We start from the raw sequence: 14,867 nt of genomic DNA on the forward strand, positions 1-14,867 counted from the left end.
CTCGGAAGTAGAGAGGAGGCCAGGAGTTCCAGTCCCAAGATCCCTTTCAAGGACAGTGCCTCTAATGACCTAACTTCCTCCCTTTGGGCCCCACCTCCTAAGGGTCCCACCATGTCCTAGTGGTGACACAGACTAGTAATCAGTTATGACTAGTAGCCTTTAACATGGGTGCCTTCAGGGACACAAGATTGGATTCATAACATTAACCAATAAAAAAAATTGTCCACGTTCTAGAATCTTCTCATAACTAAATCATAATAGGTCTAGAGGTCACAAGCATGTCAAGCCATTTATTTAAGGTTTCTATTCACAGTGAAAGAAAAAAAACAGTAGTTACATCCATTGGTATGTATGATGTTTATAGCCAAATATATTTCATAATCATCATTTTAAAATGTGTACAAGCTTGTGCTTATTTTTTCTCAAACACTGATTTTGTGTGCCAAGTTTGCATCCCCCTCTTTTTAAGTGTGCTTCCCCTGCACTGGCTTGGGGGAATTTATTTCACGAAAAGGCTAAAGCCTCCAGCATCGACTGGGTTCCGTCCTAACGAAGAGGCAAAGCCCTGTGGAAAATCCGACTTAGCCTGGTTTGCCCAACTCAGCAGATCTCAGCTACCTTCCTTGCAGAGGGAGAAAGCCAACCCAGGGATGACTATGCGTGGTATGCACAGCTGGCAACGTGTCCAGTTTCACAGCCAGCTGTGCAGGCATGTTGGCAGGGCTTACAGCGGCTCAGAACTTGGAGAGCTCCATCGTGTTCTCAGCTGATTTCCTTTGGCTTACCCCCAACCCCTTTCCATCTTTCACCAATAATCCCTATGTCTAATTTTATGGTAATCATCCTGCTTATTAAGTACATTTTTAATTCATTTAAATCCTAAATCATTTCCCTGGAAAACATCACATACATACCCAAAATATGACTATAAATGTTACTGTGAGGGGTCCACTTATTCAAACCATATTTTCTCAAATTGGCATATCAAAACATATACTCATTCAGATATGATTGAACCACAGGTAACTATAAATTATCATCTGATCATCACCTTGGAAGAATTGACATTGTCCTACCCTTCTCTTCCCTCCTATGATTAAAAGTGTGACTTAAGGACTGGGGAGATGGCTCAGGATCTCTAGAAACCCACATAAGTGTCAAGTGGGTGTAAGTGGCCCACTGGTAATTCCAGCCTCAGAAGGTGGAGACAGGGCAGCCCTAGGCCAAGCTGGTGTTCAAGACTAACCATATCAGGGGCCCTGGGTTTGACTGAGAGACTCTGCCTCATTGAATAACATGGAAGACCAATTGAAGGTATTTCCTGGCGTCCGCCTTGGGCCTCCACATCCATGTGACAGGCATCCACATGTATGCCCACACACATATAGAGAACATGCATATATTCACATATGCATACTATACACACAAACTCGTGAGAAATAGGAAAAGAAATAAGTGAATCGAGTAAGTGAATTCTTTTGTATGAAGAGCAAAGCCAGATAGGGAAACCTTTCTCATTTCAAGTGTAATACTTGGTTAAAATTAGTTCTTAAGAGCCTGTGTGATCATAAAGAGCACATATCTTATTTAAATGCCCCTTTTTATTAAAAATAGATTGTTTTCTCATACAATATATCTTGATTACAGTTTCCCCTCCCTCTACTCCTCCAGGTACCTCCCCTTGCATCCAAATCTACTCCCTTTCTGTCTCTCATTAGAAAAGAAACAGTCTTCTAACAACAAAACAACAAATATATAATAAGACAAAACAAAAACCATCACACTGAAGTTGGACAGGGCAATCCAATGGAAGGAAAAGAGCCCCAAAGAATGCACAAGAACCAGACACACTCATTCACACACTCGGGGGTCCCATAAAAAAGTAATACTAAGCTGAAAGCTGTAATATATATTCAGAGGACTGATCCAGACCTGTGGAGGCCATGTGCTTGTTGCTCCAGCCTCTGTGAGTATGTGAACTTTGCTCAGTTCATTCAGAGACCTGTTCTGGTGTCCTCCATCCCCTCTGACTCTTAATACTCTTTTTGCCTCCTCTTCCATGGGATTACCTGAGCTCTGAGGGAAGAGATTTGATGGAGACATTCCATTTAGAGCCATGACACACACATTTAAAAACATATTTGAGTTTAAATTCCAAGTTTACTACCTTTCAACTGTGTAAGTTTGGACAAGTTATTAAAAACTGTGTCAAATTTGACTAAATTTGCATGTGCGTGTAGGGTTTTGCACCTACCTTACAAAGACTGTGTTACTTGGTGGTTTATTAGCTGGCAGAGTCAATGTGCAATGAACCAGGGTCTGTTTTTATTATTATAATTACCTCCTAAAATCCCTTTCCCTCCATTCTGTTCCTCAATCAAGACATAACTTAGCAGAAAAAGAGCATTGATCATTAGTCTAGCCACTAATTTTTGAAGTTTGATGTTGTGTTTAATCTGAAGTCTTACAGAAGAATTGAACTGTCACTGAATAGTGACCATTCATCTCAATGTTTTTGAATAATATTCAGGATGACTTTCTACATAGCCCTGAAATCTTACTCAGACCAATCCTGGGCTTCCCATTCTCTGGATGTTTTCCATTTCTTCCTTAAATTACCCGCTCCTGTGTTGTTGTTGTTGTTGTTGTTGCTCTTTTAGGGGCCCACCCCCAGCTCCCAAATAAATCACACATGGAGGCTTATTCTTAATTATAAATGCCTGGCCCTAGCTTGGCTTGTTTCTAGCCAGCTTTCCTTAACGTTAGTTAGCTTGTCTATCTTTTGCCTCTGGGCTTTTCCTTTTCTATTCCTGTATGCTTTTCTTTCTTCTTACTCTGTGGCTTGCTGTGTAGCTGGGTGGCTGGCCCCCTGGGTCGTCTCCTCCTCTGGCTACTTTCTTGTTTCTAGATTTCTCCTTCTGTATATTCTCTCTGCCTGCCAGCCCTGTAGAGTCATTCTCAAATGTTGTCGTCTTTGGTTTTCAATCATGCTATCAGCATTTTAGGGTCTGAGAGGTACCAGGGATCTGTTTGGGGGACTGCCAGTTCTTAAATAATGAGGTTGCAATCTCTATACTTGGGTCAGTCAACAACAAATAGGAGAAACAATTAAAAAAATTAGTAATTAAAAAATACGATAAGGGAGCTAAGGAGAGAGTTTAGTGGGTGAAATGCTTGATGTGCAAGTATTAGGACCTGAGTTCAATTCTCAGTACCTGTGTAAAAAGTTGGGTACAGCAGTGTGTACCAGTAATACCAACTGGGGAGGCAGAGACAGGAGGATTTCTAGGTCTTGCTGCCTGGCAAATGCTAGCCAGATTGTCCAGCCCTAGGTTCCTTGAGAAATCCTATCTCAAAAGAAAAGGTGGAGGGTGATTGAGGAAGACACAGGACGTGCATCTTTGGCTTCCACATACATGAACGTACATGAACACAGACACACATATACACCTACAAGTGTGATAAGTGGCTATGTGGATGTACATGTATGTGGCAGCACTATTTGTAAAGGTTCTTGGAACTTTCAGAAGTAGGGCACTTCCTCCTAGTCAGAGGAAGTAGGTCACTAGGTGAATGCCTTTGAAGATTATACTAGGAAGCGAACACCCTCCTCCACCATGTACCGCTATTACGATGCTATTCTCTGCCTGAGTACATGGGGCTGGACCCTCGGAAACGATGAGCCAAAATAAATACTTCCTTTACATTGTTCTCACAGGCATTTTCTCATAGTGACCAATACACCGTGAGATGGCAAGAGAATGCAGAAGCATTGAGTTTTTCACCCAGAAGACCCAATTGCCTTGAACTGGAAAGAGTTTATGAGGAAGGGATAGGAAGTCAGAGAGAATGTGGCACAGCCCAGCAGGCTAATATACGGAAGCATAAAATATGTGAAGGATGTGGTAGGAGATGAGATAGAAAGGTGTGCCAGGACATCACCGTGGGCCTTGTAAACTGTGGGAAGTTTAAAGTTGACCCCAAAGCCCATGGGAAGAGCTGCTACAGGACCTTACATGGGGAATGAGTCCAAAGTCATTGGTTTGACACCACTGGTTTTATTCATGTCAGATGAAAAGACTGGGAACACCAAGCAGTCTGGCTTCACAGCTGGGAAATTACTTTACAAATAGCTTCCCCGAACATCAGTTCCCTCATCTACAAAGATCCGTATCTTTTAATATCTACAGTCTATGGGCTGTCTTAAGGATCAAAGGAAGTCATTACTATATCTTAGCAAAATGTTTATACCTAGTAGAACCCAGTGAGTGCTATTAACAGCCACAATTAGAGGAAATTAAGTTTAGCTGTATTTTGTGATGACTTAAAGGCTTGAGGAACGCTTGGAGTTTTGAGTATTTTTCTCTCTCTAGATTCGATGACATTTCGGCATCTGAGGCTCTTGTGTGTAACTGAGCAGGGCAAAGGAGAAGGCTCTTGTCCAAGGCTCCAGCACAGTGGCTGCTGTTCCATTCCCCAGGTCCGCAAAGATGTACAGAACTCTCTTGAAATGAAGTCTGTCATTTTGCCTTGACCATGTCTTGTACAGAGCCATGCCATCACATGACATTGTAGATGCGGCTAGGTCCTAAGGAGAGGCGGGCAGAGACTTTGCAGGGGCTTTGTGCAAATTGATACAAGTGTATCCGTGACCCTGTGTTTTTCCAGGCTTGGCATAAAACTGTTGCCTTTCTGTCCCTTAAATGGGCAGCTGCTGTGTTGGCTCTTGATTTCAATCATCTTCCTTCGGCTGTAGAGCTTGTTTGTAGAATCGTCAATTCTTGGCCTTCTTCATAGGTTCTCATAGGTATGGAAAAAAAAATACGTCCAGGCTTGCCCTCTCCATAAGAAATTGTCTTTGTTTACTGTCTAAAACAGTATTATACAAATTTAGTGTTTACTTCTAGTTGTGTGTATTCTATCTGGGCTTCCTTTTTGGGTTCTGTTTTCAGTTTATCAGTGTGAGGTCAAGCTAAGTTATTTGAAGTAGCTATTCCCCTAAAACCTAGATTGGAGAGGAGATGCCTTTCCATGAGTCTCGGCTGTGCGTTGAGCCCTGGGAGAATCTAGCTGTCTCATGTTTGATCTCTCGTAGTAACAGCACCCAAACTTGAGGGCACCTGATAATCACCAGGGCTCTTCACACGGCCAACTCGAACCCCTCCTCTGGAGTCTGTGGTTGCTCCAGGTCTGGGAAGGCACAGAGAATTTACATTTCTAACCAGGTCCCAGATGATGTTGAAGTTGCTGGTCCCCGAATGACATGTTGAGACTCAGAAAGGATCACTTTCATAAAGACGTTTAATTCCATTCATAAACCTTCCATAGCTCCTGCGAACCCCTCAGTGCTCTGCCTTGGTAAAATGGCTTAGCACCGTGAGGGGCGCTCTGAGCGGTTCGTTCCCCCGGGCTAGTCCAACTGCAAGAAACTCAACCATACTCCAAAACTAATTCCATCATTTTTTTTTTTTTTTAGTGGAAGTGAACTTTGATTGACCTGCACATGTACCCCTTCCAAAGTCTCGCTCCTGAATCCAAACCTCCTATTTGGCCGTGGCAGCAGCTTGCCATTATGGATTCAAGCCAGATAGCGTTCATTTTGTTAAACAGGCAGCACTCAAGAAGGCTGAAAATAACATCACAGATAAGTAATGCAGCAATTCTGCATCTGTTCTGTGGTCCCATTAATTTCCTTAACTAGAGCTAAGCTGAACATACGAGCAGGCTGGCCCCTTTCCTGCCTTTCACTATTAGCTGTAAACCCGCTGTTGTAATACAAACGCTGCTTATAATATCATTAACATCTGTTTAGGCTCATGCTGAAACTTGCTGGTGACGCTCCACCCTGCCTTCACAGACAGTTTCTCCCGTGGTTGAAGATTCTAGCTGCTCCCACCTAAGCTTCGAAAGTTAGGGCAGCCTCAAGGACAGAGCGGCTTGGCAAGCTTCCACCTCCAAAATGGTCTGGACATAGCTTTCCACATAGCGGTTCGTGCCCTCCTCCTGGGCGATGCGGGCTTTCAGATGCCAGCTGGGCTAAAACTCAAAAAGGCAGATGGATTCCGGAGTTCAGCTTGAAGTTGAACTGACTGACACTCTAGGAACCTTGTAGGGAGGAAGTTCAGGGTTGGCTGATCCCCCTAGTGGCCACCAAGGTCTTAGCTTCACGCTGTAGATGGAGGTGCGCTGGCTTTGTGTCACCTGTCTTGAAGACGGAACATAGACTTGGCCTAATGTGGCTGGCTGACACATGAACTCAGTCAGAGCGCTCCTCCTGGGAATCCAGCGGCATGCTAAGAATCATCCGTCCTGTTGCTCTTTTTCAGCATTTCCTGAATTCTCCCTGACCCCAGACAGGGTTCTAGGGTGTGAAGATATGAAGATAAAGCTGTGTGTTTAGGTGATTTTATTCTAATGAGAGAAATCATTAAAAACAGAGGATAGGGGCTGGAGAGAGGGTTCCCTGGTTAAAGCACCTGCTCCTCTTCCAGAGGACCAATGTTTAGTTCCCAGCACCTACATGACGGCTCACAGCCATCTGCAACTCCAGTTCCAGGGGATCCTAGAACCCTCTTCTAGCCTCCTTGGGTACCAGGCATGCAGGTGGTGCATAGACATATATATGTGAAGGCAAAACACCCATGTACATTAAATATATATATGTGTGTGTGTGTGTGTGTGTGTGTGTGTGTGTGTGTGTGTATACACACAATTGAAAGTATACACCAGAAGATGGATCTTGTCAAAAATTGGTCCTTGGGATGAAAGACCCTGAGGCACTGTGTGGCAGTAGCATGTGGACTTCAAAGGTCAGCTCTACTTGGCTGAATCTTATTCCTTAGCCTTTAATCGCTTTCATTCAAGAAAATGTAAACTATTTTTTTTCTTCTTAGTTAAAGGGGGAGCTAAAGGTGAGAAACACTAACATGATAGACAGAAGCTATGAGATGTCCCAGGCAAGCACACCCAAACCCAACTTCCTCGGAAAATAAGTCCCACACAGAGACTAGAAACTTCCTCGGAAAATAAGGCAAACACAGGTCAAGTCTTGAGGTAGGAGGAGAAATTCCCCAGGAGCACAAGATGGAAGAGATGGGTACATAGGGGTTAAAGTCTGAAGACTTTAATCATCCTCAAAGGGCCAGGCAAGGACTTGTGAGTCTTCCAGGAGACTCTGGGGTTTGGGTTGAAATAGAAGAGGGCAGAGAGGCCCTCTGGAACTCCGCTCTTGCAAAGGCTTGGTTGAAATCTATTAAGGAGTTGGTGAACTCATGAGAAGGCTTCACCTAAGATTGCACTCTATTCAGATTGGTGTTTTGAAGAGGCTCCAGGAAGAAAGACCAAGCCTCATGAGTTGGCGGCACTAGTGAAATTGGATGCAAAAGGAGGGTGAAGGACGGGTCCCAAACAGGAAAACCATTTAGAAGGAAACTTTACTTGTAAAAAACTAGGTAGAGCCAGCTGGGGCCTCCTCAAGAGCAAGTCACAGAGGGAGGCCTGGGCACCTTGCCTCATAGCCAGATGGGCCATGTGGTTTACATGGGACCATGTAAGGGCAGCCGCTGCCACCAATGGGAAGTAAGAGCGGGTTAATCCAACACCTATTTACTTGAGCGGGCTAATCAAACACCTAGTTACTTGAGGCATCTGTGTAGACATTTCTAGGAGTGTTGTGGGTTTTTTGTTTGTTTGTTTGTTTTTACCTTGTTAGTAAAATTGTGCACAGAGACAGTTTGTAAATTATGAAATTTCAAGTCCGTACAGAAAACAGAAACAGTGCCGTGGACCATCTTGGCGTCTCCCAGCAACAGCCATGGTTTGCTAATTCTCTGCCTAGTTTCTCCTCCCTCTGAATTATCTGGAAGTAGTCCCAGGCGTCCCGTCCTATGAACATTAACAATATCCCTAAAGGAAGGTCCCTGGAAATGTAACCCAGTTAAAAGTATTAACGGCGATCTTAATATCGACATGTATCTCAGCAGTGTTCCTGATATCCAGCAGTGTGGTATATATATATATATATGAGAGAGAGAGAGAGAGAGAGAGAGAGAGAGAGAGAGAGAGAGAGAGAGAACAAGAAAATGAACGAAGAAAAAGAGAGACAGAGAGAGATAATTGAGATGTATTTTTTTTTCCAAGACAGGGTTTCTCTGTGTAGTTTTAGTGCCTCTCTGTAGACCAGACTGGCCTTGAACTCATAGAGATCCACCTGGCTCTGCCTCCTGAGTTCTGGGATTAAAGGTGTGCGCCACCACTACCCAGCTTTGAAATCTACTTTTTAAACAATTGGTTTGTTTACCTTAGAGTCCCCATAGATCTACTTTTTGCCTTGCCACTGCCATTTGAAGAATGTGCTTTAAGTATAATGTTGCCATTTTCTTGTTTTGTATCTATGTCACACACTGAGTGCCCAGCATTTGTCTTCTTTACCGACTACCCAGGTGCTAATATAAAATGTCCCCATGTAAGCTAGCCTGAAACGCGACTATCCTAAATCCATCTACTCCATCGTCCTCTGTGTTGTTTGTCCTTTTGTGATGTAAGGACAAACTAACTGGACAAGGTCTCCCCACTCCTTTCAGCAAGTGGGTCTGCCTCCGAGTTCACCTACCTCTCAGCCAGTGTTTTAATCTAGGCTGAAGCTTCACCTAAAACTTTTCCAAAAATCCCTGGGTCACCTGTGGCTTTTAACTGCATTTTCCCAATTCTCATAGAAAGCTAATGCCTCAATCTAGATGGTGCCTGGTGCTTGTTCTCACATGCAGATTACATGGAGCACACAGAAAGGTCAAGGTTTGCCCCACAGCACACCCTCCTAACAGAGCAGCCAGCGGAAAACCAGCAGAAATAAATGATATTAGCTATTATTTAATTATGTCAGGGTCTCTAATCAAATGAATCATTCCAGATTCTATCCAGAATATAATTATTGACGCAGCTTGCAACAGAAATATAGTCTACTCACTAGATCCCTAATTCGTTTAGATCAAAGACAGCTCTGGCAGGTAACAAGATACTATACTATCAGAAAATGTGGGCTTCTGAGCTTGAATTCACTAAACCATCTCCTGATGCTTCTCTCTGGAGCCCTGAGTAGTTCATGTTGACCGGCCTTTTCACCACAACGTAAGCTGCAGCCTAGAAGAAACTTGGGGGCCATCTCCCAGAGCTCTTCAACATGATGTGGAGGAGCCTAAGCTGCTGATCCCACTTGAGCCAGATACTGAGTACTTTTATAACCTAAGGCGTTGATTCTAGCGTTGCATCTTATGGTGGGTGGTCTTTGATTCCCAGCATGAGGAACTGGTGAGGAGCAGAGCCCGTGGGAAGTGGCGGTGGCTGCATTCCAGAACTCCCAGGCTATGGCCAAGAATAAAGTAAATGCTGATAAGAGAGGGCACATCCCTGCCCACATTACTCCCCTGACCTTGCCTTTTATGTTCCCCCTAATTCTTCACTGCACACACAGATAATTGAATTGTTAACTCAAGCTTTTCTTTGCCTCCTTATTTGAGCATTTCATATCGTAAATGAACAGCTGCTTACTGCAAAAAAAAATGTGGCTCCGTGAATACCTTACTCTGTATACTCTGACTGTAAAAACTGACTATTTTGTTCAAGTAGTTACTGGACCATTTCATTGTATCCTGAGGTACAGAAATGAAACAGCTCCTTAACCATTCACAGCTCTCAGGCCAACAGATAAAACAAATGGCAGGAATTCTAAACATAAGCAAATAAAAATCCTTTGATCCTGAGACTTTATCATGCAACCCGAACAAAGTCATGGCACCCACCGTGTTGAAAGTGTCTTAGGAAATCTTTCTGACAAATGTTTGAAGAAGAACAGAAATGTCTCCTTTCTTACCACTATTAAATGGCCTACAGAACACATGACTATATGGCAGCTTGGTAGAGGTTCCTGAAATGTATGAATAGTTAGCATCAGCTCTTACTCTGTAGCAGAGACAGCATTATTCAAACCTATGCTCCAATGCCCCTGGGTTGATCAATGGGACTAAGACACTGTCAATGGAATTATATGAAAAAATTTTCTAAAATCCTGGTATTGTCTTTAAGATAACCTCTTTGGGTCCAGTGTAAACAAGTATTATCATTTGGTCCAACCTTGAGCAAACTGATTTCCTTAGGTTGAGAAATGGTGTGTTTGTAAATCCTGGAAATGGACAGTTTTCTGAGTTACTGAGCGGCATTCTCATTCTGTATTGTCTACTCAGCTGTGTGTTTATTCCATGGGCATTGATCACCTACTTAGAGAAAGGCTGGTCAAGCACTGTGCCTGGCAGAGACATAACATGGAGGTTCTGTGGCCATCGTTAGGTGGGCCACCCACTGGTTAAATACAAGCGTTCCCCATCCCTGGCGCTCATGACAACTTCATCCCTGAATTAGAATGTGAAATCCTATTACGGAAATGCTACTTCTTGAAATAATTATTTTCTGAGCCATAGTGTTTCAGCAGCGAAGTCTCAGATTTCCTGCTCTACAGAGGAATATATGCATTATTTTTCTTTTTGCAACGAAACCAATTACGATTCCTTGGCATTTACTGCAGATGAGCAAGAAAGTTCCGGAGCGATTATTTATACAGTGGAGCTGAAGCGCTATGGGGGGCCCCTTGGCATCACAATTTCAGGAACTGAAGAGCCCTTTGATCCTATAATCATCTCAAGCCTCACTAAAGGGGGATTAGCTGAAAGGTAAAATTTGAAGGAACTGTTATAATTACCTGTGGCTGAGAGGGGCTTGCTCCCTCACAGCTGTGTGAAAACATGCTCCCTTCTCGTGGCTGTTTATCTGTTGACTTTTAAATCTGCACAGAGGATTGATTTTCAAGCTTGGTAACTCTCAGGCAGAGCTGTGACTTGACATTGAAGGGCATCTTAACAGGCGGTGAAGGATGCCATAGGCTTAGCATGGGTATTACTCTCTTAAAAAAGAAAATGTGTTGGGAGACCACAGTCGGCTGCAGGTAGATTGATACTATGTCCATTTTGAGAAGAGGAGACTAAAGTTGAGGGAGGTTAAAAGGCTTGTCCAAATCAATTCTGCAAACATTTGCTGAGCTTTCTGTTGCCTGGCAGGTATTGGACTAAGCGTCTCTGTATTGCAGGGACGATAATGAAGACTTGGTCCTCAAAGCCTACAGCTGACAGAGTGTAGTCACCCTCTCAACAGTGGCTTGTTGAGCACTCTCCATTTGTTCTTTGACAGGGATACACAGGCCCCACCTGCTCTCTGCCCTCCCTCCGCTGAACTGCACTTTTTTTTCCCCCTGAGGCATGTTGCTGGGCACACAACAGACTCTATAACTTTATTTTTCCAGTGACTTAGCTCGAGAATGCTCAGGCACATCATTCAGGCTGACATTTGATGACGGTCATTTGCAAGATAGGAATGTAGCGCTGCAGAGTTTCAGAACTACAAGGTCCCTTATTTAGAAGGCAGAGCTCACTTGACAGTTCTGTCTGTCGGATGAGGGGGCTGAGGTAGCGAGCCCGGGCTACTCGACTGGGATTTAATATTCTGATTTTAGCAGAGACACCTGGGAGAGGGTGTATGCTCTTCAGGCATCCCCCCGCCACCCCCTCCTAGTTAGTTACTGTTAGACAACGAAGGATTCAGCAAAAATGTTTCTTTGCACCTAGATATCACAACCTACATCTTTCTTGAACTAATACTCTCTATGAGAGAAGGTTTTTTTTTTTTTCAGAGAAAAATTCCATAACTCAAACTACAATGGTAGACAGGTTAAGCAGCCCCTCCTGACCAGTGCACTGTACCACCTCTGTCCTCTAGACTACGGCCCTACAACAAGCTGTGGTCAAAGCACCCAGTCCCCAGCGACCTTGTAAACAGGGTTAATTCCTTTGTTATCTGAACTTATAAAGAGACCCAGTGCAGCCAAGGTGTGACATTTGTACTTAGGCTTGACTCTATCTCAGGGTAAAGATGATTGACACTGTCAATCATCTATGGTCTTCTCCTGTCCCTTTCTGTGCTTCCGAACAATGACACATAAACATCAGAATTGTACATTCCAGTGTACTCTTTGAGACGGGATGAGGGTATAAAGAGAAGGGTTGAAAGATACAGCTATTCGGTGTATTAATCAGCAAATTGATATCTTTCCTGGGGCTGGGAGATGGATGCCTTGGCAAAGCACATGCTGCACAGGCATGCAGAGTTTGCATCCCAGGTACCATGTGAAAGTCAGGGGCAGAAGTGTGCATCTATCCCCACAGCACCAGAGCACTAAGAGAGATGGACCATTAGAGCTCAGGGTCAACCAGCTTAGGCAGATTGATGAGCTCCAGATTCAGTAAAAGGCTGGGACTTAAATAATAATAAATCGATAAATCAATAGAGATAGATGGATGGATGGATGGATGGATGGATGGATAGATAGATGGATAGATGGAGAAATGGATAGATAGATAGGTAGAAACAACAGATGATAGATGATGGGTAGGTGAATAGATAGGTAGATAGATAGATAGATAGATAGATAGATAGATAGATAGATAGATAAATGAGGTAGAAGGTGGTTGAGACCCAGTGTTGGCTTCTGACATTGACATGCCCCCACACACATGTATGTGCATACACAAACATATACATAGACCACACACCCAAAAATTGATTAATCAGTTGAGTGGTTGAGTGTTTTCTTTATCCACATTTCAAACCAAGCTCTTATACATGTTTTCCATCGCATCCTCGGGACTTCCCTTTGAGATGATCACTCCCATTCTAGTGGTGAGAAATTAATACCCAGAGAGGTTAAAATAAGGTGACCATGTCATCACACAGCTGACCTGGTGGGTGACAGAGACAGACTTAAACTTAGCCCTAAATAATCCTCCGTTCATCCTTCTCAACCCTGAGAATGAGGCAAAGGCTGCTGCAGCTCTTGTCTGGTCTGATTGTCTGCCCCAATCTCTTGAACTTGTCTTAAAGTGAGCACCGCTTTGCATTAAACATTTTAAATCGTGGGAATCAAGAATGTTGCCTGCTACACACTGCTACAACTGTTGCCCCTCCGAGTTCATTTCCTGGGGACCTGTAAGGAGTTTACCAAATGATGCAGCTTTCTTGGAGTTTAAAAAATACCCAAGTCCATTCTCAAAACTAATTAAGACACTCTTTCTAATTTTATTGGAAATTACTAAAAAGTAATTCACAACAGATGCATTTACGGAATTTCCCAAGAGCAATCTAGAAGTGAATTTTAGAGACCTCATCAAGTCTTTATTATAATTAATGTGCAGGCATATTGGGAAATTGACCCCAAGAAGCATGCAGGAATTGTGTCTCCCTTCCCTAGCCCTGACTGGTGTATCTACCTTCCTGACCTCTGTCTGGTGTTCCAGGACTGGAGCGATCCACATCGGAGATCGAATCCTAGCCATCAATAGCAGCAGCTTGAAGGGAAAGCCTCTGAGTGAAGCCATCCACTTGCTACAGATGGCAGGAGAGACTGTCACCCTGAAAATTAAGAAACAGACAGATGGTGAGTGGGACGAGAGTCCCAATTAAGAATTTCCAGTGTGTTTCCTTCCCTAAAAGAATGTGCTTAGTATCTGTGTGTGTTTCTAGGGAAATGACTCTCCAGCTAGAATATTCGAGGATCTTTTTATTTGAATTTACACTGATGCATATACCCTCTTTCCCTGTCTGTAAAGCCCAATCAGCATCAAGTCCCAAGAAGTTCCCCATCCCCAGCCACTCGAGTGACCTGGGAGATGGTGAAGAGGACTCCTCCCCAATACAGAAGCCTGGCAAGCTCTCTGATGTGTACCCCTCCACGGTGCCCAGCGTGGACAGTGCTGTGGACTCCTGGGATGGGTCTGGAATTGATGCCAGCTATGGGAGTCAAGGTATGGAAGATTTGCCTTTGTTCCATGTGCAGAATGTCTTTTGGTAACCTATATCTCATGTCCACCTTGAACAACCTGAGCACTTTCTCCTCCTGGCCTGGAATTCTCTCCTTCTTGTAAGTCATGGGCATTTATCACACATTGATAGGCTCCTGATGGCCAAGTAAGTGTTCCATATAGAAAGCTTAGGTGGATATGAAGCAGACCGTTCGGCAGGGTTAATGGAGACAGGTTCCATTGTGTTGTGGTTTTAGCAAGCATTCCACAAAGATGGGAAGGGGGATCTGAGCCTGTAAACAAGAGAGTTGCCAATGACTGGTGGCCCCATTGATTCTTGGGCATGCCTGGCTTGAATGAAAACCACAGTTTTCCTCGGTACTCGTTGTTAGGGTAATGTAGTTGTGATATGTGAAGGTGTGTCATAGACGTGTCTCTACAGATATCCTGCTGACATCCATAACACAAACAGTGTGGAGAACAGGTTTGAGTGTATATCCAGCTACCTTTCATCTCGGTTCCTTTTTCTTTTTGATCAGCCACCTTGGTTGTGTCCCTCCCTGCCAAGTCCTAGATAGGTGGGGAAAAATTGAAACAACATGTTATATCAATTTCCCGAGCTATTACATAGTCATGATATTGGAATTTGGTGGAGAAGATATGTCGGACGTCTCAGGTAAAGTTCAAGATCAATTATGGTGTGTGTGTGTGTGTGTGTGTGTGTGTGTGTGTGTGTGTGTGTGTGTGTGTGTGTGTAATGGTGTGTTGAGTATGAGCACAAAAATGCAGGAGACCAGAGATATCCCATCTCTCTAGAGCTAGAGTAACAAGGAGTCGTGAGCCACCTGATGTGAGCACTGGGAACCAAACTCTGGTCCTCTGCTGAGCCATCTCTCCAGCCCCCACAACAAAAAAATTCAACCCTTCATTTATCCGGCAATTCTTCTGAGTCATAATATCTTGTGGTAA

General features: G+C 43.7%; 1 protein-coding gene across 12 annotated transcripts in view; it reads left to right on the forward strand.

The window, feature by feature from the left end:
* Grip1 (glutamate receptor interacting protein 1) overlaps positions 1 to 14,867 on the forward strand; it is a 644,324-nt gene that overhangs the window by 579,624 nt on the left and 49,833 nt on the right. For all 12 annotated transcript variants that reach the window (XM_052753454.1, XM_052753458.1, XM_052753452.1 and 9 more), the window contains 3 exons: positions 10,577 to 10,721; positions 13,395 to 13,534; positions 13,707 to 13,901. In XM_052753454.1, the coding sequence (XP_052609414.1) occupies positions 10,577 to 10,721; positions 13,395 to 13,534; positions 13,707 to 13,901 (480 nt within the window). The remainder of the gene's footprint in view (positions 1 to 10,576; positions 10,722 to 13,394; positions 13,535 to 13,706; positions 13,902 to 14,867) is intronic.

This window comes from Peromyscus californicus, unplaced genomic scaffold (assembly GCF_007827085.1).
Source record: "Peromyscus californicus insignis strain IS unplaced genomic scaffold, ASM782708v3 Scaffold_24__1_contigs__length_46423439, whole genome shotgun sequence".
In the NCBI taxonomy this organism is placed as follows: Eukaryota; Metazoa; Chordata; class Mammalia; order Rodentia; family Cricetidae; genus Peromyscus; species Peromyscus californicus.